At 44.1% G+C, this 25081-nt stretch overlaps 1 protein-coding gene across 1 annotated transcript in view; it reads left to right on the plus strand.

Moving 5' to 3' along the window:
- Positions 1-25081, plus strand: part of DAAM1 (dishevelled associated activator of morphogenesis 1) — a 181486-nt gene that overhangs the window by 128038 nt on the left and 28367 nt on the right. Inside the window, exons 5-17 of the mRNA XM_065403022.1 lie at positions 4240-4334; positions 5959-6292; positions 7061-7171; positions 7265-7368; positions 8039-8105; positions 8775-8892; positions 9858-9996; positions 10731-10789; positions 12183-12370; positions 13225-13521; positions 13812-13919; positions 20345-20374; positions 22554-22657. Coding sequence (XP_065259094.1) covers positions 4240-4334; positions 5959-6292; positions 7061-7171; positions 7265-7368; positions 8039-8105; positions 8775-8892; positions 9858-9996; positions 10731-10789; positions 12183-12370; positions 13225-13521; positions 13812-13919; positions 20345-20374; positions 22554-22657 — 1754 coding nt within the window. The remainder of the gene's footprint in view (positions 1-4239; positions 4335-5958; positions 6293-7060; positions 7172-7264; positions 7369-8038; positions 8106-8774; positions 8893-9857; positions 9997-10730; positions 10790-12182; positions 12371-13224; positions 13522-13811; positions 13920-20344; positions 20375-22553; positions 22658-25081) is intronic.

The following is a 25081-nucleotide window of genomic DNA, read 5'->3' on the forward strand; positions in this document are numbered from 1 at the left end:
GCTTCAGAATTCAGCATTAGCTCATCACATCAAAACTGGAAGCCTTTCCCTGGACTTGAGCTTGCTGCAAAGCACACAGGGCCTTGAGTTGTAGCAATATCTACTGATTATGTAACACACAAACTCCCTGCTGCAGCAGCATTTCCTCCCCTCCAGCTTCATGAGCGTCCTCAGAAATGTTGAAAAATAAGTCTTCATAATTGCTCAGTGTGGGTCCAACTCTGCTTCTGTTGTAATCATGGGAGTTTTCCCATTGACTCGAATGGGAGCAGGGTAATGGCTGAGTACACCTTCCTAGATCAGAGAGAGAGACCCCTCTCTGGATGGGCTTTCTTAAAGCTACATTAAGGTGGTATCTAAGGTGTCCCTCTTGCTATGTCTGAAGGAGTCTTTGATGAGCCCTGTTTTGTGACAGCCTGGCTGACCAGTGGGAGGTTTCAGAGCTACTCCAAGTAGGCCAGGGCTGCTCTCATCAATATGTGACCCTTTTCCCCCCCTTTCCTTGTGTAAATGAGAATTCTGCAAGCCACCGTCTCCCCTGGATGAAAAGCCCCTTCTCCCTTTGCTGAAAGGAACAAATACAGGCATTTGCCTACTTGCTACCAGTCAGAGATGCTCTAGTCCTTTTGCCTGTGTGTTTGCAATTTTCCCACGGTACGGTAAGCCTAGTGTGGATAAACGGCATATTGGTGTTCCTCAGATGTGGGCACTGGGTTATGGGGTCATAAATGCCTCAACTATTCATTGTCCTGGTGTATATAAAACACTTCAGCTGTGCTGGAGGAGATTAAATGTACCCCACTGGATTTCAGTTGAATTTTACAGTGGATTGCTCTCATGGAGCGGTGACATCATCCATCAGACATTTCTGCAGGGCAGCTTCCTCCCTTGTAACACGGCGGTGACAGCTGTCCAATTGCATCACCAACCAGCAGGCAGCTTGAGCGGAAGCAATAACCATTTTAAAAAAAACCAACCTCCTCTTTTTTTTTTTTTTGTTCACCTTTGCTTGGAGTCTCACTGGTCTCCATTTCCCTCTGTTTTGAAACAAAATCTAGGGGTCCAATGAGGGAACAAGCTGATGAGTAATGTGCTGGACCAAGCTGATGCCTTTGTGGGCATCCCTGATGTATAAGTCCATAATACTCACTGTTAACAGTAACATGTGCAAGAGAGAGACTAGCTAAATTTAACACATGTGTTTAAAACCCATTTTGTGTGTGTGGGGAGGGATAGCTTAGGGCCTGCTAAACTGAGGGTTGTGAGTTCAATCCTTGAGGGGGCCATTTAGGGATCTGGGGCAAAAATCTTTCAGGGATGGTACTTGGTCCTGCTGTGAAGGCAGGGGACTGGACTCGATGACCTTTCAAGGTCCCTTCCAGTTCTATGAGATAAGTATATCTCCATATTTGTGTGTGTGTGTGTGTGTGTGTGTGTGTGTGTGTGTGTATGTATATATGCAGGCTCAGGCTTGTTATGTTCAAACTCGCATACTCCTTCCTGGTGTTATCCACTCATGATTTTTATCGTGAGTCTTGTGATATTTAGTGTCTGTCTTAATGCCCCAGTTCCTGACGTTCTGTGACTTTTATGTGATAAGCTTTTTAATTTTAAAAAGTAAATGTCTGGCCTTCCTGCTTGAGGAGAAAAGCTCGAAAACGGGAACTCTACAGGCTGAAAAACCAGATCGTGGGGTGGGACATCCAGTGTTTGATTTAAAAAAAAAAAAAAAAAAACCAACAAAAACCCCTCATGATTTTGGGGGGGTCTGACTCGTTTTTTTTGGCTGGGTTTGGCAGTACCATGGTCACCCACTTTCCTGTCCCCCAGTAAAGCAGAAGGAGTTACTATTTTACAGAGAGAGATAAAGGAGGGCAGCGTCTTCTAGTGGTTAGAGCATAGGACCAGGAGTCAGGAGACTTGGCTTCTCTTTCTGGCTGTGGCCATTGTGCAAGTCATTTGGGCCCAAATCCTCAAAAGTATTTAGGCCCCTAGCTCCTGTTTAAACCAGTGTGAGTTGGGTGCCTGAATGCCTGAGGATCAGGGTCCTAGCCCCTCTCTACTTCAGTTTCCTTAGCTATTAAATGGGGGTGATCCCCCCCCTGAAGTCAGAGGCTTGCTGAGGGTCAAGGCATGAATATCTATCTGGGAAGCGGTAAGCCAGCTAGATGGCTGGGATCTGGCCACCTCGGCTGGAAAGTCCGGACTGGCTTCCCAGTCAGGGTTCCTTGCCTCAGTGGGACCAGCAGGATCTGGGACAGACAGAAAAATAGCAGCTGTTGAGTGGTTTATATGGAGTGAGTTTGGTAATCTCAGCCCAGTTCCCGGTGGACTGGCATTCACGTGCCCCAAGCCCAACCATGAGCTACACTGATTGATTGATTGCCCCCTTGTTGGCAACCTCAGCAGAGGCCAGGGCTTGAATTGGCTGTTGAGACTGAACTACTCACTCGCCTGTGCTGATAGAAGTGGCCTGTTCCAGTCCAGATTTGAGGCTCCATGACAGAGCTGGTGGGGGAAGCCTGCCGGTAGCGATGCCTCTAGCTGTGCCTGCGCTCATAGATAAGACCATCACAAGGTTATCAGCCTGGCAATTTTCACAACTGCTAAGCTTCACACAAGCAAAATTAAAGCTAAATAGCATATAGACATATACACAGCATCTCTTTAATCCAAGGTGGGCCACTTACGACTGGGGGATTATTTCCATGAGTATTTAGTAGGGCTTTTCTTCTTTTTTGGACCCAACATGAATGCGGAGCACCTGAAATTAAGGGTGTGTCAGCTCCAGATATTTAAGGGAATTCCACTCAGACACAAACTCTGCTACAGAGTCCTGTGGTCCATTCAGATCTGCTGACAGGGTAGTGTAGAGTGATAGCCTTTATGCACGTCCCTCATGCTTACCCTGTGAAGGACTGGCTTGAACTTTTAATCTAGAGACAGCTGTGTTGTAAACGGAGCCCATCGAGTATACAGCATAACATCCACCCCTTATCTCATGATCCAGGAACTGCAGCTGAAGCTCCAGTGGTGAAATGGATTGGCCTTTATCCATAGCAGGAGAGGCAGAGCGCTCCAATGGGGAGGGAACGGGACTCTTCAGATCTGGGTCCAATTCCTGGTTCTGCCTCTAGCCTGCTGTGTGGCACTTCCCCTCTCTGGGGTCTCTGCTGCCACTCCCATCTTTAGTCTGGTCTGTTCAGGGTACATCTGGGCTTTGTGCTGGAGGGGTCATTCCCAGCTGGAGAAGATATAACCTGCGCTTGTTCGGATCAAACTAGCATGCTAATGATAGAAGCGTCACTGCAGTGGTGTGAGCGGCAGGAGGGATCAGCCGCCCAAGTACAGGCCTAGCAACCCAGGATCCTACTCAGGACGGCTAGCCCCTCCTGCGGCTTGCACTGCCATGGCTACACTTCTGTTTTCAGCATGCTCATTCAATCAGAGCTGGTGCGGGTATGTCTCCTCAAATTGGAAATTACACTTCCAGCTCCAAGTGCAGACCTACCCTTAGATTAGACTTAAAGTCTATAAGGTCAGAAGGGACCTTCACAATCATTTAGTCTGACCTCCTGCACATTGCAGGCCACAGAACTTCACCCACCCACTCCTGGAATAGACCCCTAACCTCTGGCTGTTACGCTGAAGTCCTCAAATAACGATTTAAAGCATTCAAGTTACAGAGAATCCACCATTTGCACTGTTTAAACCTACAAGTTGACCCATGCCTCAACAGAGTGTGGCCTCTTTATAGCAAGGGCAGATTCTTACAATGTGCATTGTACGAAGGGACTGTGATCTCCGCTGGGGCCTCAAAGTGCTACCATAATGCAAATTAGGAACTAGTTTTAGATATAAGATTCACTGCCCGTTATGTTAAATTGCCGAGTTTGGAATGAAGTTCTTCCTGGCTACTAAACAGACCGAAAATCTGAGCTCTTTGGGGCAGGAGCTGTCTTTCTGTTCTGTGTCTGTAGAGCACCTGGTACAATGGGGCTCTGGTCTGTGACTGGGACTCTTATTCCTACTGCAAATAAATATTTCCTCCTAGAATATTACTGTACACACAGTTTGACAATTACTAGATACATCTGCTCAGTGACCAGTTTGATAGAAGTTGCATAGTACAACAAATGTTCGTTTTGCTATTGCAGTGCCCCTTACTGTAATTATGTATTTACGCTGCTGACAGAGAGCCGAACCCTGTTGTATAAATCTGCCTTTCTCCATTTACAGAGAAAATCGCTGATAGCTTTGGAAAAAGAAGATGAGGAGGAGAGAAATAAAACAATAGAGAGTTTGAAGACGGCACTGAGGACAAAACCAATGAGGCAATTCTTTTCTCTTTCCTTGCTTTGGTGCCACTGTTTTCCAACACTGGCAGCTGCAGTTGGTCCATCCAGTAAAAATGCCCAATTGCTTAGGGTGATGCTCACTCCCATCTCCACCACAGTCCAACACAGGAATCTTAAAATAGAAATATCTGTTTATATTCTTGATAGATGAGAGGCATAGTCAGTGCTGAACATGAGACTTGGAACTGCAGTCTCAGCTCAGACCTTAGCTACTTTGTGGGACTACCAGCTCTCCTTCAGTCTCCTCGTCTGGAAGATGGGGCATGATGATCTCTACTAGGACTGTGTGGGAACCAGAATTCCCATTTCGTAGGAAATTCTGTGCTTTTGAAATTTGCTTTCACTCCAGATTGGAATGGCACTCTGAAAATTCAAATTTCCCTTGAAAATTTGGGGGGGGGGGGGGGGGGGGAGAATTGTTTTGCGTCAATCAAAACCTTTTGTTTTGGTTTTGACTCATTTTATATTTTGCTAAAGTATAAGAAAAACCCTGAAAGTTATTTTGGGGGAAAAAATTGAAATGCTTCCTATTGATTTTTTTTTCTTTCTAAATGAAATTTTGCTGAAATTAACCCATGCCCGCTAACCCTTTAGATTTCATTGAATCAGTATTTTCTGGCAGAAGACTGTTTTGTTGGAAAGTTTTCAACCAACTTCAATATCTACTTCGTGGGGTGTCCCTCTGAGTATGAAAAGTGCTGTGTGGCTCCATAAAGTATTTCCACTTCACAGTGAAAAAATAGGTTGTGAAACAAACAGCGCTGGATGCATCACCAAAGGGGACTAAGGTATTAGGCATCCAACTCCCACTGAAATCCAAGGGGATTTATGTACTTCATTTCCTTAGGTGCCTTGAAAATCCCAGCCTCTGATTTTGGGCAAAACTTTTCAAAGGTGCCCAAGTGCTTTAGGAGCCTGAACCCCCCATTGAAAGTCAATGGGATGTAGGGGCTTTAAAAATGTTTACCCTTTGGGGCTGCCCTTTCTTCCACTGAAAGGAGAGTTACTTTTGCCACCGGCCTCAGCTGGAGAGCGAGGAGGCCTGGGAGTATCAAATGACCTTCCCCTGAGGGGTTGCGGAGACTGCGAGCTGGTGTGAGGCAAGCTGGGGTATAAATCTGCAGCACACTAGTGTGCCACGCACTAACTGGCCGTGTGGACTCTGCTACCACATGCTGAACGTTCCCTGGTGCGCTTTGATCTGCTCCGCTTTGAAACAAGAGTGGATCAAAGCGCACACGGGCACTTTTATTGCGCTATAGCAGGATCCAAAGGGCAGTTAGTGCATGGCAAACTAGTGTGTGTTGTAGATTTACCCCCCAGCTTGCCAGGCACTAATTTGCCATCTAGACAAGCCCTCAGATTATGATTAACCCTTTTATGGCTGGGCGTCCACCTCATCTGCCGTTGTCTGTTACCATACACTGGAATCAACATCATGCTCTTTGGGTGTTCATCCACTCAGCACGTGCCTTCTGCCAGGAGAGAATGTACCTGCCATACATGGCATCAGCTGAGTGAGTTAACAAATGCAATACAGTCTAATGTGTAGATCAAGGGATTCTTTCCATTGCTTTTAACGTGCTCTTCTTTGTGACAGGTTTGTAACCAGATTTATCGACTTGGATGGCTTGACGTGTATTCTGAACTTTCTGAAGAGCATGGACTATGAGACCTCGGAGTCTCGAATACATACCTCTCTCATTGGGTGTATAAAAGCACTAATGAACAACTCTCAAGGACGGGCTCATGTCCTGGCCCATCCAGAGAGTATTAATGTAATTGCTCAGAGTCTGAGCACCGAGAACATAAAGACAAAGGTGGCAGTGCTGGAAATCATGGGCGCTGTGTGCCTGGTTCCTGGGGGTCACAAAAAGGTATTGGAGGCCATGCTGCATTACCAGAAATACGCCAGCGAAAGGACTCGCTTTCAGGTACATGGTCTTCGTTTTCTCCTCATGCTTCATAAACTCCTGTACTCGGGTTTACGCAAAGTTTGAGAGGGGAAGGTTCTCTGCCCTGCCCTGCTCTGTTCCCTTTATGCTACCTGATTGGAAACCGGATGCAAGCCCCTAGCTGCTCAGAGATACCTCCTGCACCTCCTTCTCAGGGAGCACATGCAGAGTGGGTGAGGCCAGGGCACAATGCACGCCAGCCAGGGGATAGCTCTTTGGGGACCATTGCCAGACAGTGCAAGTTAGAGTAGCCCCTGAGCTGCTCTGGTATGAGCCAGGGCTGAGCAGAAAACCAGGGAATTGGAACTGTGGCTCTCCCCTGCATCTCCTTGTTTTACCTGGTAGAGGATGGATGTAGTCTTGGAGCCTGAAAATCCCCGCTGTCCTGCAAGCTGAATTCCATTGAATAACAGAGTTACTGGTTTATAAGGAAATAAAACAAACTAACTTGCCTTTGCAGAGCAACTGGAATCTTAAAGCTCCAGGACTGTAACACCCCTGGAAGATATGATGTAACAATTTGACATTCGCAGTATATGTCAAGGCAGGGAATGTTAAGCAGCACAATACAGCTGTAGAAGTGTGTCTCTAGCCATTTAAACCCTGTAAATGGGTTGCCATTATCAGAAGTGTGGGGGGCTCATCCGGTTTCTGGGAGCCCACAAACGAGTCATTCAAATCTTTGTGGTTTGTTGTTTCTGCGGCACATTTTTTCACCCTGTGGCATATCTGTCGTCTGATTGGCAGACGCTGATTAATGACTTGGATAAAAGCACGGGAAGGTATCGAGACGAAGTGAATCTAAAGACAGCCATCATGTCCTTCATTAACGCAGTCCTGAGCCAAGGGGCTGGAGTGGTAAGTTGTGTGTGGCTCTTTGGGGGGCTCTTTTAAATAGAGTTTCGGTAGAGCCACATCCTGCAATGTTCACCCTTTGCCTTTTCTTTTCAGGAAAGTCTGGATTTCAGACTCCACCTTAGATATGAATTTCTAATGCTAGGAATTCAACCAGTCATTGATAAACTAAGGGAGCATGAAAATTCAACGTTAGACAGGTGAGGAAAACTATTCAATAACTTGCAGCTCATTTGCTGTATTCATCCTTTTCTTGTGTGCCAGCTTCCTCTTTTTAAGGACTCCCTCGCTGGTGCTCAGAGTGACATCCACATGTTTCTAGATTCTTTGGCTCTAAGCAGAATCCATGTAGTATAACATTTGGCAAAAGTCTGCCTAACCCGCACTGAAGTTAATGGGGGTTTACTCAGTACCTGGCCTGTTGTTATGTACATTGAAAGCTTACACTTATCAGCCATCTAGAGCGAGATTCACTCCTGTGCAGAGGGCAGGCACAGGGCCTATCTTCACTCTAATTTTAAATTTTAAGTGGCATTATAGACCTTGGGAGTTTCACCCCTAGTTTGTCAGAGCATAATTTTTCCTTCTTCCAAAGGGCTGTCGGAGAGAGAGAGCATTACTATGATACTCTGACTAAGGTGTTCTTAAGCATTTTAGAGTGTATACGGACAGGCCTTACTCTGATAACTGACATTTTGCTATTACTGTTTAACCATCCTATACATTTGTAGATGTCGCTGGTATTCTCTAGAAAATCATTGCTAATTATTGATTTTGAAACCCTTCAAATCAGTTGATTACTCTTCTCTATCTTAGAAGTGCTGTTTTAAATATCTGTTTTCCAAATTGTCTGTTTTTCTTCCCCACCAGGCATTTAGATTTTTTTGAAATGCTTAGAAATGAAGATGAACTGGAATTTGCCAAAAGATTTGAACTAGTATGTATGCTGCCTATTGCTGCAATTTTTGATGTTTGTTTGAAATCAGCATATTGTTTTGGTTAAAATTGGGAGATGGGTGGGGAGGGAGCCTGAATTCTGTATTGATGTTGGGCAAGCCACTTATCCCTTTTCTGCCTCTGTGTCTCTCTGTAAAATGGGGATAATACTCGCATCAGAGAGGTTTGCAGGTTATAGGATTGACTGATGTTTGGAAAGTACTCTGGTATGGAAGAGGCAGCTAGTGCAATGGGATGAGATTCGGGAGACCAGGATTCAGTTCCTAGCTCAGTTACAGGCTCCCGGTGCAACCTTCAGCAAGTCATTTAATCTGCCCTGGTTTCTTCTTCCATAATACAACTTGGAATGATAATGCTTTCTTACCTAGCCAGGGGTGTTTGAGGCACTGAAATACTTTGACCCATATAAGTACCTAAATAGACTGATCCTAGGGTAGATCGTGCCCTACACATTTCATATTATTTTATTTTATTAATTTATTTTCTAGATTATGTCCCTGGTCTTTCATGCAGTGCTCTAGCACTGAGATAGTTGGATCAGGTTCTCTTTGGCTTGTTGACCTGCCGTTGGGAGAGCTGTTAAAATGCTAAGTAGCAACACTTGGTCCATGTTTTTTATTTTTACCTTTGAGTTCAATTTGTTCCACAGGTTCACATAGACACGAAGAGTGCCACTCAGATGTTTGAACTGACAAGGAAGAGGCTGACTCACACAGAAGCGTATCCGCACTTTATGTCTATCCTTCATCACTGTCTCCAAATGCCTTGTGAGTAGACACATCCATTTACAGCCCTTCCGGAGGGCATGAGGAATTGATGTTGCATGTGGCTTCGTATTTCAGCCCTGCCAGAAAATCTCTGATTTCTCCTGGAGCTGAAGTAGAACAATTACTGTACACAATGCATAATACAATGTGGATACCTTTTTAATTTCTTAATTTTTGGCAGCAAACTAAAGCTAGCATGGGGAGAGGCAGACTGCTGTAGTGGGCAGAGCATTAGATTGGGAATTGGGAGACCTGGCTTCTAGTCCCAGATCTGCCACTGACCTACTGTGTGATCTTGGCCAAGTCACTTTCCCTGTCTGTCTTCTCTGGTGAGGCCTTGTTTACACTTGTGGTGATGTATAGGGGCCAGTGTAGCTACACGCCACAGCAAAAGGCAGGCTGCATCCACACTGCAGTGTGTAGCTACATGCGCCCTGGAAAGGTTCTGGTAGGGGGAGGCAGGAGGGAACTGCCAGAGCCTTTCCCCATTGCGAGAGCCTTTCACTGCAGCAGGAAAGGCTCCCACAATGGGACACGACACTGCTAAAAATAGCAGAGTAGTCATTGGAGGCACTGCTTGGATGTGTACAGAGCAATGTAGGGCGGACACATACCGTAAGAGTCAGGCATGTCTCCACTCACCTAAGCAGTGCCTGACTGTCTACACTGCTATTTATATCCGTGCTAGTTGGGTGTGCAGTGTCTGTACTCTGCACACCGACACAAGTGTGGACCTACCCTTAGATTTTAAGCTCTCTGTGTCAAAAACTCTGGGCACCTTATAATGCCTAACAGCAGCAGCCTGATCTCAGTTGGGGCCTCTAGACACACCACAAATAAACGTTTATTTTTACAAATGCATACTTGTGTGGTTCTGTTTGATGCTGTGGAAAAGCAGTTTCCAAAACCTCTTCCTTTTTTGTTTCTTTCCCTCCCGCTACTACTTATTCCCTTTCTCTTTTTAGTTAAAAGAAGTGGCAATACGGTCCAGTACTGGCTACTGCTTGATAGGATTGTACAGCAAATAGTCATACAGAATGACAAAGGGCAGGACCCCGACTCCACTCCCTTGGAAAACTTTAATATTAAAAACGTCGTCCGGATGTAAGTGCATGCCCTCCTTTGGGAACCGTATGCTCAAAGGACAAGTAGTTGTCCTAATGCTGTGTTTTGACATGGCTGTGATCTGTTAAAGCTATCGGGTTAATTCACATACTCAAGGCAGCTTTAACAATCTGCTCTCAGTTTTCCTTTAAACAGCTTAGTATTTAATAACTTGAAAGTGGACTTTGCTTTTCAGCCTTCTGTTCTTGAACATCTGAAGTAGAGCAGGGTGAACCATTTGCGGGGAATCATATTTAATATATTCCCTCTTCCCGTTTGTGAATTCTCTATGGTAGACTTTGGTGTTTAGGAATTTGTTTGTTTGAACTTACTCAATAAAATGTGCCTATGAACCGAGCTCAGCCTATGGATTGCCCATGAACTATTTTCCATAGCTATTCTTTCCTGTATTCCTTATTCATAATTTGATTTGTACGGTGATTGGCCACCTAAGTTGAGGTCATTTCTGCCTCCTGATTGAGTAACTCCAAAACCCACAGAGCTTTTGCATGGCCATCTTGAAGACTTGGCAACAAAAACTTGCCAGTGTGAATGTTCATGAAAACAAATAGAAGAGGTTCTCAACACCAATGAAGTCAGTTTGGGATTTGCATTCAACAAGTATTTGCAAATGCTATTTTGCAATCTACACCCAACTTTAATCTCATTTATTGCTTCTTGTATTATTTTCTCTGTTAGATTATTTCCTAAACTTACTTTTCTATTCTTTTTAGGTTAGTTAATGAAAATGAAGTTAAACAGTGGAAAGAGCAAGCAGAAAAAATGCGAAAAGGTGAATGACCAAAAAAAAAATTAAATCTAATACTTACATACATACATACATACATACATACTTTAAGATAAAGTGTGTGCGTGTATATACACACTTACACACCCAGACTGAAATCTTTACTGATTTTTATCTATAGGAGTTGTGCATCTAACTAGGTGAAAACTATCCTATATCCATAGTGCCTATGGCTAGAGATGGTCAAAAAATGCCAATTTATTTTTTACAGGAAATTTTGAGGAAGAAAGTCTGTTTCCAGTAAAAATGTATTGGTTTTATTATGAAAAACTGAAACCCAATGTTTTTCAACTTTTTTGTCAAAAAAAAATAAATAATAATAATACGAATTTTCTGAAGAATTTTTAGTTTTGGTTGAAACGCTGTTTTTCTGTGAGGGAAAATGTTTCAGTGGAAAAATCCTGAGTCTCATATTCTAATGTGGCATGTACATTAAATCAATTTTAAATGCTCTGCTAGCCGAGAGCAAGCCTGCTCTTTATCTCCCTTGGTACAGCAACGTAGGTCCCTGACTTTCCGGGCCCAACCATACTATTGTACTGCCCTGGGACCTCAGCTCTATCAGTCAGTGCTCACTGCCTCCCATTCAGTTATGCACAGTTGTTTAACCCTCGCTTGAACTTGGGCTACTCCAAAGCCTGGTCTTGTGAGCAGAAGAACTAGTTCTTGCTACATTGTGGATTAGATGTTTACAGCAAAATTAATAAGATGGGTAACAGTGGGACACCTGGGCCTAGGAGGGAGGCTTATCTTAATTCAGCAAAGCACTTAAGCATGTGCCTAAGTCCCGTTGACTTTAATGGGTTTAGGTGGCTAAAGTTAAGTGCTTTGCTGAATTGGGGTCTTAGTTAAGGCAGGGCAGCCCAGACTACAGTATCAGGCACAAAAGCCTGAAATATCAGTGTTGATATCCACATCAACGGTTGAGAGAGTCCATGACATATGACCGCTCCAAAGCTACTGTTCTCAGAAATACTAAGGATAAAATTCTGGCACTATTGAAATCAATGGGAGTTTTGCCATTGACTTAAATAGGCTCAGGATTTCACCCTGTTTGTGTGTAACTTAAAAAGAAAAGTGCATTGGCGAACTCCTTGTTGCTATGTATGATCTGTCTTAGAGTCACACTAAATGCAGTGGCTAGTCCTGGACATCGTGTTTGAGAAGGGGTTAATGCCCTTTGCGTGAGGGGGGAAGTAAATGGTCCTAGTTTGTCCTGTGGACTCAACAATCTTTCCTTTTCCTTGTTATTAGCTTTACTTTTTCTTTAGAAATCAAGGATTTTATGCGTGTGCGCGTGCATGTGTGTAGTTTGCCATCAGGAAGAACGTATAGTTAAAAGTGACTTCATGGAATTTTTTGGGGGTTGGGGGGCTAGAACACAATGAGCTCCAGCAGAAATTGGAAAAGAAGGAGCGAGAGTGCGATGCCAAGACTCAGGAGAAAGAGGAGATGATGCAGACCTTAAGTAAGATGAAAGAGAAACTCGAAAAAGAGTCTACCGAGCACAAGCACATCAAGCAACAGGTGGCAGACCTCACAGCACAGCTCCATGAGCTGAACAGGGTAAGGGCATGCTGCAGGCTTCCCATTTATGGTGCAATTCCAGATTCTCTCTCACTGCAGTAAACAGAGAATGCAGATGAAGAATTCTGGGTACGAAACTTTCTTGAGTGTGGGAAAGGCTCAACTATGTTTGCAAGAAATCAGAGTTGTAGTTGGCTAGGGAAGGGACAGCTTTAAACTAACCATGGAAATAGCCTTGTTAGGTTGATGGCTATTGCCTTGTTCCTTGGTTGTCTCCCAGGTGGGCTTGTTAGATGCTCTTTGACATAGAAACCCATTTTGGGTCAACTGCGAGTTTAAAAGGATGTGAATCTATTACAGCTGCCAGTTACTGGCCTAGCTCCTTAGCTGAAGCTGTAGACCCGTGCTTTTAGCTGTGAAAGTCCCTGATTCAATCCCAGGTGTCCGTCAAGTAGGTGGATGTAAATAGGGGCCCTTTGGGGATTCAAACTGCTAGGGGCCTCTGGTGCTCAAGGCGAGCTTCTAGAGGAGGTATGTAATCCCTTGGCCACCCCAACACTCTGAGGATGTGAGCTGGTTACAACACACAGCAATGGAACCTGGCTCTTCAGCTCAAGCTGTAGAGACTCATGCCTTCCCGGAGGTCCCCTGTTCAATCTCCAGTGTCTTCCAGGATGGCAGCTATCCCAATACCCTGTCCTGGACCTTTGCCGGGAAGTGCAGGACATCCTAAACTGGTTTCCTGATTCTTTAAGAATGTGTCAGCCCTTGACGTCCATCTTAGCTAACGGAGCCCTCTGTAATCAGCATCTGGTCTAGGTTAATGTGCATAAGGGCTTAAAATGATTGACCGTAGCCCCCTTTTGTAACTGCGCTCGTTCTCTCTCTTTCAGAGGGCAATCTGTGCTACCGTTCCAGGAGGGCCCCCGTTGCCACCTGGAGCACCTGGTGGACCTTTACCTTCTCAGGCTCCAGGAGCCCTTCTTCCCCCTCCTCCGCCCCCTCTACCTGGTGGAATCCTCCCTCCACCACCCCCACCTCCTGGTGGCCCACCCCCTCCACCTGGCCCCCCTCCCCTAGGCGGGATAACCCCGCCTCCTGGAGCACCGCTGGGCTCGGCCCTCAAAAAGAAAAACATCCCGCAGCCGACGAATGCCCTCAAATCCTTCAACTGGTCTAAGCTGCCTGAGGTAAGCCCTGCATTCTCACTTGCTGTTTAACGTGCCACTTTCTTCTCTATAAAGAGACCATGGATCAGACCATTAAAAGATTGTTTTCCTAGAAAGGAAAAAAGTGTCTCGCTCCATCACTTGACCTTTGTGCAGGTATCTGGGACGAGGGATGCGTCCCAGATGCGCCTGTGCGGCCTACTCGTATAACTGAGGGCGCCGCGTGATGCGCCACATGCCAGCAGTGTGTGAAACAGCCGATTTCGCCGTGATAAAGAAACTTAGCATCTAATAATGTTGGTGTGTTTCAGAACAAGCTGGCAGGCACCGTGTGGACTGATATAGATGATGCAAAAGTGTTTAAAATCCTTGATCTCGAAGACCTTGAAAGAACATTCTCTGCTTACCAGAGACAGCAGGTAATGGTCTGGTGTGTGTGTTGCACAGATTCAATCACCCCATGTCAGATGGGATCTCAGAATATACATTTTATCATTATTTCACACTAATCCCATTTTAACTTGTCAGCTCAGCTCAGTCGGTTTACACTCCCCCTGTGCATGCCTGTGTTTTGCATTTAAATGTTGGTTAGCTGCCTGATACAGATCTGTTCACACCGCATACACACCTGACAGCATGCTTTACAGCATAAGCACAGGCACCTAATGAAGATGGATCACAAAAGAAATTATTGGGAATGGTTAAAAATAACACACAGATGTGGTTACAATGCAGTCATGTTTTTGGATCGCTTCTAAGAGCAAATGCTTCACTTCTACATAGTGGGTTGAAAATTCATGTCTGTCTCAAGCCAAAAAGATTTAGTTTTAACCACATCAGCCATGTGTGGAGCTCGTTCCTTTTTTTTTTTTTTTAGCAAGCCCAGGGTGAAGTTTGAGTATTAAACAAAAAATGACACTGCAAACAAGTCTCAGCTTTTAATTTCAATTTGTTATAAGCCTTATGGGACTGATTCAGCAAATAACTTGAGTACATAAGGATAGACACCTGCTTTCCTGAATTGGGGCCATGGATGGGCAAGAGATTGAGATTTTTAACATGGTATGAGGGTCAACAGAGACTGAGAGCTGCCAAAAGAGATGGGACTGCAGGAGAATTTGTAGTGCTAAGAATAGTGAACTCTGCCTAGTCAGTTGGCCAGAATGATCAGTGGGAGTTCTGCTAGTTGCAGGGGCAGAGGGACTTTGCAGGGAACAAATGGATTCAGCAGATAAACGTACACCTTCTGTAAGGAGCTTAATTTCTTCCGGATGCTAATCAAGGTAGAGATCACCGCCAGATTAGAACAGGGCAGATGTCGAGAGTTCCCGAAGAGAAGGAAACACAGCGAGAGTGTATTTTGCAAACCGGTCACTAAGAGTGATTCTTTCCCCCTTGCTTTGAGTTTGACGAAGGTGCAGTTGGGTTCCATTCTTGAATTTGTAGAATCGCCTGCAAAAGGGTTCCTGGCATGGTGGAAGGTGAGAGAGGAACAAGAAATGGAAGGGAAGCAAGAACTAGAGAGCTAGTGGGTAGATTGTGTCTTTGTCCTCCTAGCCATCAGCCTGAGCCAGTTAATCCACAGGTAGATTAGGTACGAGACTATTACAAGGCAGAGGGTTATTTGTCTCAGCTGACAGCACAGCTGGATGAAGCCTCAAATAGGTGCATGGTATGATGGCTATAGGGCCAGTATGTAAGGAATATTTCAAATGCACTGGAGAGGAGGGCTCAGGAGGGACAAAACCACCTTTTTTGGGCAGCTGTTGGTCTGTAACTAATGCCAATGGACTGATTGGGAGAGCAGCCGATAGTAATGAAAGTTAAACATCTTTGGTCCATGCTCTGTGCTTTATAAGGCTCTAAATACCTCCCAGCACCAGACCTCATAGAGGCTGGGAGACATGACCAGCAAAACACGTTCTCCAGCACTTCTGAACAACCGTTGCTGCCAAGTCTTTGGCATAGAAATGTACCTCCTGGAAGAACATCACAGGAAAACGGCTCCGCCTGAGTAGATGGGTACTGGTGAGCGTTGAAATGTGTATAGTTCTAGCTGGAATCAAAAGGCGCTTTTAGAGAGTGAGTGAGAGAGAGGGTCAGGAATTCATCAAAGCCAAACTTTAGGTGAATGAGGAATTTGTCATAGTAAAGCCAAAGGCTGGGGAGGGGCTGGCAAAAGACATTTAAATAAGCAGCGTTGGCGGGAGGTCAGGAAAGGAGTGGTGTTACACACCCTTCGGGAAAGGATCTGTAACCTGTGACTCTCAGAAGTGCCTGGGGGTATAAATGATCACCCATGACCTAGCATGGTGCATCCTTTGCATATTTCAATTAAATTGTGTTCTCAACATTGTGTGCATGTGCTCTCGCTGTGTGCGTGTGTGTGTACACACACCCCTGCACGCAGAACGATGTTGAGAACACTGAATATATATGTATTCATCTTAAAATATTTCAAAATACTCAGCAATATTTAGAGGGATTCTATCAAGATTTTAAGAACACAAATCCCTGTTAAGTATCAGAGGGGTAGCCGTGTTAGTCTGAATCTGTAAAAAGCAACAGAGGGTCCTGTGGCACCTTTAAGACTAACAGAAGTATTGGGAGCATAAGCTTTCGTGGGTAAGAACCTCACTTCTTCAGATGCAAGTAATGGAAATCTCCAGAGGCAGGTATAAATCAGTGTGGAGATAACAAGGTTAGTTCAATCAGGGAGGGTGAGGTGCTCTGCTAGCAGTAGAGGTGTGAACACCAAGGGAGGAGAAACTGCTTCTGTAGTTGGATAGCCATTCACAGTCTTTGTTTAATCCTGATCTGATGGTGTCAAATTTGCAAATGAACTGGAGCTCAGCAGTTTCTCTTTGGAGTCTGGTCCTGAAGTTTTTTTGCTGTAAGATGGCTACCTTAACATCTGCTATTGTGTGGCCAGGGAGGTTAAAGTGTTCTCCTACAGGTTTTTGTATATTGCCATTCCTGATATCTGACTTGTGTCCATTTATCCTCTTGCGTAGTGACTGTCCAGTTTGGCCAATGTACATAGCAGAGGGGCATTGCTGGCACATGATGGCATATATAACATTGGTGGACGTGCAGGTGAATGAGCCGGTGATGTTGTAGCTGATCTGGTTAGGTCCTGTGATAGTGCTGCTGGTGTAGATATGTGGGCAGAGTTGGCATCGAGGTTTGTTGCATGGGTTGGTTCCTGAGTTAGAGTTGTTATGGTGCGGTGCGTGGTTGCTGGTGAGAATATGCTTAAGGTTGGCAGGTTGTCTGTGGGCGAGGACAGGCCTGCCTCCCAAGGTCTGTGAAAGTGAGGGGTCATTGTCCAGGATGGGTTGTAGATCACTGATGATGCGTTGGAGAGGTTTAAGCTGAGGGCTGTAGGTGATGGCCAGTGGAGTTCTGTTGGTGTCTTTTTTGGGCCTGTCTTGTAGCAGGAGGCTTCTGGGTACACGTCTGGCTCTGTTGATTTGTTCCTTTATTTCCTTGTGTGGGTATCGTAGTTTTGAGAATGCTTGGTGAAGATCTTGTAGGTGTTGGTCTCTGTCTGAGGGGTTGGAGCAGATGCGGTTGTACCTCAGTGCTTGGCTGTAAACGATGGATCGTGTGGTGTGTCCGGGGTGGAAGCTGGAGGCATGAAGGTAGGCATAGCGGTCGGTGGGTTTTCGGTATAGGGTGGTGTTAACGTGGCCATTGCTTATTTGTACTGTGGTGTCCAGGAAGTGGACCTCCCGTGTAGATTGGTCCAGGCTGAGGTTGATGGTGGGGTGGAAGCTGTTGAAATCATGGTGGAATTCTTCCAGGGTCTCCTTCCCATGGGTCCAGATGATGAAGATGTCATCAATGTAGCGTAGGTAGAGAAGGGGCGTGAGTGGACGAGAGCTGAGGAAGCGTTGTTCCAGGTCAGCCATAAAGATGTTGGCATATTGTGGGGCCATGCGGGTGCCCATAGCGGTGCCACTGGTCTGGAGGTATATATTGTCACCAAATTTGAAATAATTGTGCTCCCTGTTAGTGGTAACACACCACTGACTAATACAGGGTAAAGGGTTATTGAACATCAATAGTACTTTTTTGCCATTAGTAGAGCATTTCAGCTGCTTCTGGCACATCACTCTGCTTGGACAGTGGAACCTACATGGATCAGCAGAACTTTCTGATCCGCATCCACAGGGCTCTTACATTGGAGTCTCTGATCTCTCAAAGGAATGTTGTGAAATTGGTGGGGACAGATCTCAAGCCCCATCTCTGACTATATTTCCGGGGACATACTGTTTTCTGCAAAATCATTTTTGTTACGGAACCCAGATTTCGGACCTCAGCTATGTGGTAATGTTGCTTTCAAGTGACCGTGTTGAACAGTAATAGTACATAAGGCAGTAAACACAGCTGGACAGCAGCATCAATAAGGGCCAGGGCAGGCATGAATGGTCATTTGGCCAAAGCACAGGACTGGGACTCAGGAGATCTGAGTTCTGTTCCAAACATAACTAAAGTGGAACAGTGCAGTTCAATACAGCTCTGTCGCATCTTACGCTGGGGTTACGTTCCGCAGTCAGCGCGTAAAGCGAAAATCGCGTCTAGTCAAAATTACATGGAGTGTAATGGTGGGCGGAATCGCCCGCACTACAGGTACAGTATTAAAATGGTTATTTTTCTCTTTTTTTTTGTTTTTGCTTTTGCCGACTGCGTAAAGCTGAAATTGCGCATGTTAAATGCGCGTAAGATGCGACAGACCTGTGTACTACTACCAGCAAACCAGGCCACTCATGGCCAAATCTTCCTCCAACAATTCCTCCCCATTTACAATCTCCCTCTTCCTCCCCCCACTCCCAGTGGTAAAGTTAATTATGGATTATAGACCCAACTCCTTATACCTCTTCTAGGGTGACCAGACAGCAAATGTGAAAAATCGAGACGGGGGTGGGGGGTAATAGGAGCCTATATAAGAAAAAGACCCAAAAATTGGGACTCTCCCTATAAAATCGGGATATCTGGTCACCCTAACGTCTTCTCACCAATGTATACCCTTCCCTGTGTACCAAGCAGATTTCCTGAGAAATGCACTGAATCTTGAGGGAGGGGAAGGAATACTGACCTCCCCCCCCCAACAAAGCTGAAAGCAAGATTCAGGGCACCACTTTTGCTTCTGCTGTTGAAATGCTACAAAAATGTGAAATCTGCAAAAAGGGGGCTACTACTCAGGGAATGAAGAATCTGGAAACTAAGGCCCTGTCCCATGTGGGAGCAGAAACATGCTTAGCTCCAACGGTGTTTCAAGGTGGAGTTAGAGCATCATAGCCCTGCTCCAACTAGTAACAACTCTAGGTCCTTGGCACCTCTTCCTTGTGAAGCTTAGTGTATTGCTGTTTGTGAAAGAGAACTCTGGCACATCAGCTGAGCAGGCAGTGACAGTGGAGTTCAGGACAGTGTTTTGCTGATCTGTCTTTGTATTTTGGCTAGGGTTTTTTCCCCCCTGTTGGATTAAATTTATTTCAAAACTTTAGGAAGGTTTTAAAAATTCATTTTCAATCTTTATTGAAGCTAAAATCAACACTATGGAAAGAAAAGGCTAAAACTCAGATTCATTACTAGGTGTTAGTTTAATCAATGCCCAAAACTTCTGGAGTAATTTATATAACCACTTCCCCTTTCTCCCCTTCTCTCCCCTCCCTGCCGCCCCATTCATGAGCTAACAAACTGATTGGCAGCCCGCCAGCCAGCCAGCAAGGACCTACATAAAAAAGGCTTCCTTTAAAATTGCTGTTGTGTTGGAAATCTGTTTAGGGATTAATAATATCTTAAAACAGCCATCTGTACTGTCAGTTGCTTTCTAGCGTAACGGCCAGGAAGGAAACGTGATTGTGTAGTAACTTGATTTGGAGTAAATCTAACACTGAGATATCTCCTCTCAAGTCATTTTGATTCAAAAAGGTGTATTTCTGCACCTTTGAACATTACTCCAGATTGCACATCTGTGTGATGGGGTCTTTAGAGCTATGCAAACAGAGTGACCCCAGCATACAAATAGGGAAAACCCATGTTGGTGGTTTCATGATAAAAGCCCGGCTGCACAAATTTGCAGCCTGTTGGAATGTGGTTGATGCTACATGGGGCATGCCCAAGCCCACCAGATATCTGGGGAACTGCACAATGGCAAAGTTTAGTCTGGGTATGGGGAGAGTATTTCTCTAGGCTAGCAAGGTTGCCTAGCTCCCACGTAGCTTTCCCCCTGTAAGACAGTTCCTGGACAAACACGTTGCCATGGCAAATGGTAAAGTTTCGCTATTTCAAAATTTGCTCCAGAAGGAGAATCTCATTTTCATTTCAAAACCCTGTTTTTTTCCTGGCAGATGTGTTGACATTTCACTCCTTGAAATTCCCCCACACTCATCGAAATAGCAGTTTTCTCCCCAATGTTTGCTCAACGAGCCCTGATGCTGTTGTACAGGTCTTTTTGATTCTTGCATGAAGGGATCTCAGAATTTCAGAAAGTTTGGAGGGATTCTTTATCTTCCGTGTTTTGCTTTCACATCCTCTTTTAGAGTGCCCTTGCATGGTTCATTGATGAAACAGCAGATACCAATGCTTCCCCTGCCTGTCACTGATTTGCGTGCTTGTCCCATTCAGTGCCCTTTCACTTATATTCTTTTACTGCTCAGTGCATTTTCATTTGCATTATCCATTGTCAGAATTCGTATGCCCCAGGTGCTTCTCTTGCAGTAGATACCTCTGTATTATATGTTCTTCCTGACTATGCTTTGACTCTTTTTTCTTTTGCTGTGACCACTGAATTGCACGTGTTTTTATTGCCTTTTCCATGCTTCTGCTATGGCTGTAGGACTTCTTTGTGAACAATAACTCCAAACAGGTAAGTGAGCTTCTGCTGAAATCTTGTTTTTATTAACGTGATGATTTTGCTAATGTTTAGCTGGATCAATTAACACAGGCTTAGCACACTTATCTAGAAGTAGAATAGTGCTATATGCAGTTCTACTGGATATTATATTTTAATAATTGTAAAAGATGATTAATATTTTAATTAGAATTTTTTTTAAAAGCCACGTAGCATAACCTGAGGAAGTATAGCGATAATACCAAACCTCCTCCATGCTTTTTGACATGTCCTGTGCAGATTTGCCTTAGGTGCAAGACTTTGAGAACAAGTGTAAAATTTAAAAATGGGTCTTAGGTGCTTTTGAAAAAAAGGGGCTTAGTGTATCCTAAAGGCCATTGACTTTTAATGAGAGTTGGACTCCTAAGTGCTTACAACTCTTTTGAAAATGGGACTTAAGTTTCCAAGTCACTAAGACGCTTTTGAAAATTTGTTTTATTCCTAGGGATAAGATATTTCAAAAGCACTCAAAGTTGGCCCATTGAAGTTCCTGGGAGCAGAGTTCGGCCAACACTGAGTACTTTTGAAAATCTCATTCCTAGATGGTAAAAGGATCAAAGGATACTTAGTTATTTTGGACTGCAAATGTCTTACATAACAGAAATTCATGTCTTTGCTCACTTTAAACCTTGGAAGTATGAAGTGGACCATATGAATGCATATGGTTATGCATTTTGATACACATCTGCTAGCATTATCACCTTCCTTCCCAGTGTTCTGTTCCTTGGGGAATCAATGGAATTGGCAGGTATTCACCTATTAACATTAATCAAGATTATTGCAACAGTGTAAATAAAATCAGAGGAAACGTGACCACTTGTGTAGCTCAGTAATATTCATTACGTTTGTTACTATGTATTTTATGCCACTGATAGAATCATAGCAATGTAAAAGGGCCCTCGAGAGGTCATCTAGTCCATACCACCCTGCGCTGATGCAGGACCAAGTAAATGTAGACCATCCCTGACGGTGTTTATCCTGTTCTTAAAAACCTTTAATGGCAGGGATTCCACAACTTCCTTTGGTAACCTGTTCCACTACTTAATTATCCTTGTTGTTAGAAAGTTATGTTAGAGATTAGGAAAAATCTCCCTCGTTGCAAATTAAGCTGCTTACCCTTTGTCCTACCTTCAGTGGACATAGAGAACAATTGATCACCATCCTCTTTATAATAGCCCTTAACATATTTGAAGATTGTTCTCAGATCCCTCCTCCGTCATCTTTTCTCCAGACTACCCATGCCCAGGTATTTTAACCTTTCCTCATACGCCAGGTTTACTAAATCTCATACCATTTTTGTTCTGCTGCATGTGTAACTGCAATTGTGTATATTGTAAATCATTTGAGGGAGATTGTCAAACCACCCAAGAGATTTAGGAACACAAGTCCTGATAACTTGTGCTCTTGATTGCCAAACCACCCAAGGGATTTAGGTGCTCTTGAATCCCGTATATGTTTTTGGAAGTCTCCCCCTTAACGGGTAATAAATGCTGCAGGTTGTGTTCATTAGCCTGTTAGGTTTTATTGTTGAACCGTGTATTGAGTAGTATTGATGGGGAGGGATAGCTCAGTGGTTTGAGCGCTGGCCTGCTAAACCCAGGGTTGTGAGTTCAATCCTTGAGGGGGCCATTTAGGGATCTGGGGCAAAATCAGTACTTGGTCCTGCTAGTGAAGGCAGGGGGCTGGACTCGATGACCTTTCAGGGTCCCTTCCAGTTCTATGAGCTAGGTATATCTCCATATATTATTGTGTGAGTGGATGCTACAAGTGTTTAGAGTGGCAGCAGAAGAACTAAAGTGATCTTGAGCCTGTGTGACCATCCATAACACAGCATTTCAAACGAAGATGTAATGAAGTATCTCAAAGACATATGCTAGGAAAGACTTGCTTTATTTATTCTGTATGTGAGGTTTGTGGATTCTCAAACTTTCTTGTGTGATAACATATTTACATTTCTACCTAGTGGCTTTCAAAGCAAGCTCTGGTTTATAAAATGGCTTATTATATTTCAGTTACAGGCTACAGGTTTTAGTGCTAAGCCTTAGTGACATTCATGATTAATGGAGACCCGTTGTATATGATACTGGTGCGTGCTGAGGGTTCCAAATGTCGATATGCTGTTTCTCTTCATACTTTCTCATCATGCTTTTTGTAGAAAGAAGATGCCATCGATGACACACTGAGTTCCAGACATAAAGTCAAGGAGCTTTCGGTAATAGATGGCCGGAGAGCTCAGAACTGCAATATTCTTCTCTCCAGGTATTGTTAATGTCTTTTCCCTTCAAGGAAACTGGTTATTGGGTGCTACTTGTGTCCTGTGAGAGGATCTAGAGACTTTTTTCTAACTGTGTCATTCTAAGTTCTGATACTTGTGAGTTGTAAAGAATAATGTGCCCTGAACTGGAGATCATGCTGTAGTTCCCTCTCGAGGGATTCTAATAACAGAAACGCTGGGAATTAAACCAGAGGAGTTTCACTGACACCTGAACCCAGCTATGGAATTACATCTTCCATTTATGTATAGTTTTGCAGAGGCAAATGCATTTAATAGGATACACGAGAATGCCCGATGTCGGTGCGGGAATGCTACGGGAACCATTGTCGCTGTTCGGAAAGGTTTAATTTGTATATCTTTTTTATACCCTAGATTTTCTTTACTTTTTTGGTGATATTTAAGAAGGACTCTGCTAAAATCAGAAAAGGAAATAGATTCTAAATGCTCAGTTAGGCAGAACACCCCTGGGTAACTGGCCTCTGAGAGGCGGTCATTATTATATTTAGGCTTCTGAATAGTGGGGAGCGCTGTTTGGAAACTGCTAGTAACGAGGGTTCAGTGCACGACTTTTGATTTTTGGAATGTGAATGATTTTCAGATTCAAACTATCCTACTAGGATTAGGAGGCAACAAGGGAAGGTTTGGTAAGAGATACTAAGGAATAGAGAGAGAATTATAGGGTTATGGGTAATAAACCCCACTGCATTCCCAAAGAGATTTACATTCATCAAGAATATAATTCATTTGAAGAGGTTCAGAGCTATAACCAAAACCCCTCTGACTTTGCCCTGGATGTGATGTCATTGGACTCCCTTGATGAAAGTAGTCTCACAGTCTGGAAGGGGTTGCATTGTTACTTAATTACTATGAGTAATTTAATCTAGTCTTTAAAACTAAATTCTGCTTACATGCTAAAAGGAGTATTTTAGCAAAGTACATGGATTAGACTAATTTTATGTGAAAATACAAGCCAGTCTAGTCTGGCGTGCAAATGTGAATGATTAAATAAATGATAAATACTTTAAAAAAAACCCTCTCCTGTCCCATTTAGAAAATGTCCCCTTCAGTACATGAAAATGTTGAAATTATGTATAAACTAAGAATCACTTTTAATGTACCATGTGGAATTTGGGTAGGTCCAGTTTTTCAACTTCTCAGTGCTTAAATTCTATGTTTCATAGAAATGTAGGGCTGGAAGTGACCTTGAGAGATCATCAAGTCCAGCCCCCTGTGCTGAAGCAGGGCCAAATAAACCTAGACCATCCCTGACAGGTGTTTGTCCAACTTATTAAAATCTCCAGTGATTCCACAACCCCTTGGTAGCATGTTCCAGTACTTAACTATCCTTATAGTTAGGAAGCTTTTCCTAATGTCTAACCCAGTGGTTCCCAAACTTGTTCCGCCGCTTATGCAGGGAAAGCCCCTGGCGGGCCGGGCCGGTTTGTTTACCTGCCACGTCCGGAGGTTCGGCCGATCGCAGCTCCCTGTTGCCGCTGTTCGCTGCTCCTGCACAAGCGGCGGAACAAGTTTGGGAAACACTGGTCTAACCTAAATATCCCTTGCTGCAGATTAAGCCCATTACTTCTTGTCCTTTTTTTAGCAGACATGAAGATCAATTACTCACAGTCCTCTTTATAACAGTTCTTAAATTTGAAGAGTGTTATCAAGTTCCTCCCTCAGTCAGCTTTTCTTAAAACTAAACACGGCCAATTTTTTAACCTTTCCTCATACGTCTGGTTTTTAAACATTTTATCGTTTTTGTTGCTCTCCTCTGGCTCTCTCCAATTTATCCTAAAGGGTGGCGCCCAGAATGGACACAGTACGCCATGTGTGGCCTCACCAGTGCTGAGTGGGATAATTACCTCCTGTGTCTGTCTTCACTCCTGTTAATACACCCCAGAATATGAGCTTTTTTCACAGCTGCATCACATTGTTGACTCTTATTCAATTTGTGATCCACTATAAACCCCAGATCCTTTGCAGCTGCACTACTGCTTAGCCAGGTAATCCCCATTTTGTAGTTGTGCATTTGATATTTCCTTCCAAAGTAAACTATTTTGCCCTTGTCTTTATTGAATTTTATCTTGTTTATTTCAGACCAATTCTCTAATTTGTCAAGGTTGTTTTAAATTCTAATCCTGTCCTCCAAAGTGCTTGCAACCCCTCCTGTCATGGCCTATGGGTCTCGAACAGAGGCCTAAGGTTCATGGGAGCAGTCGTGCTCCAACCCTCCATCTGGCAGCCTGCTGGCAATAACTTGTCTGGGACCTATGAAAGCCAGCCCCAATGTGAGGTCCTGCCCTGAGGTCCTATTGGCAAAGTCCCAGAGCAGCTGATTGTTCCAGTATCTTTCCAAGTATCAAAGTTAGGCTGAATGGTCTATAATTCTCTGGGTTCTCCTTTTTAAA

This window comes from Emys orbicularis, chromosome 4 (genome assembly GCF_028017835.1).
Source record: "Emys orbicularis isolate rEmyOrb1 chromosome 4, rEmyOrb1.hap1, whole genome shotgun sequence".
Taxonomy (NCBI): Eukaryota; Metazoa; Chordata; order Testudines; family Emydidae; genus Emys; species Emys orbicularis.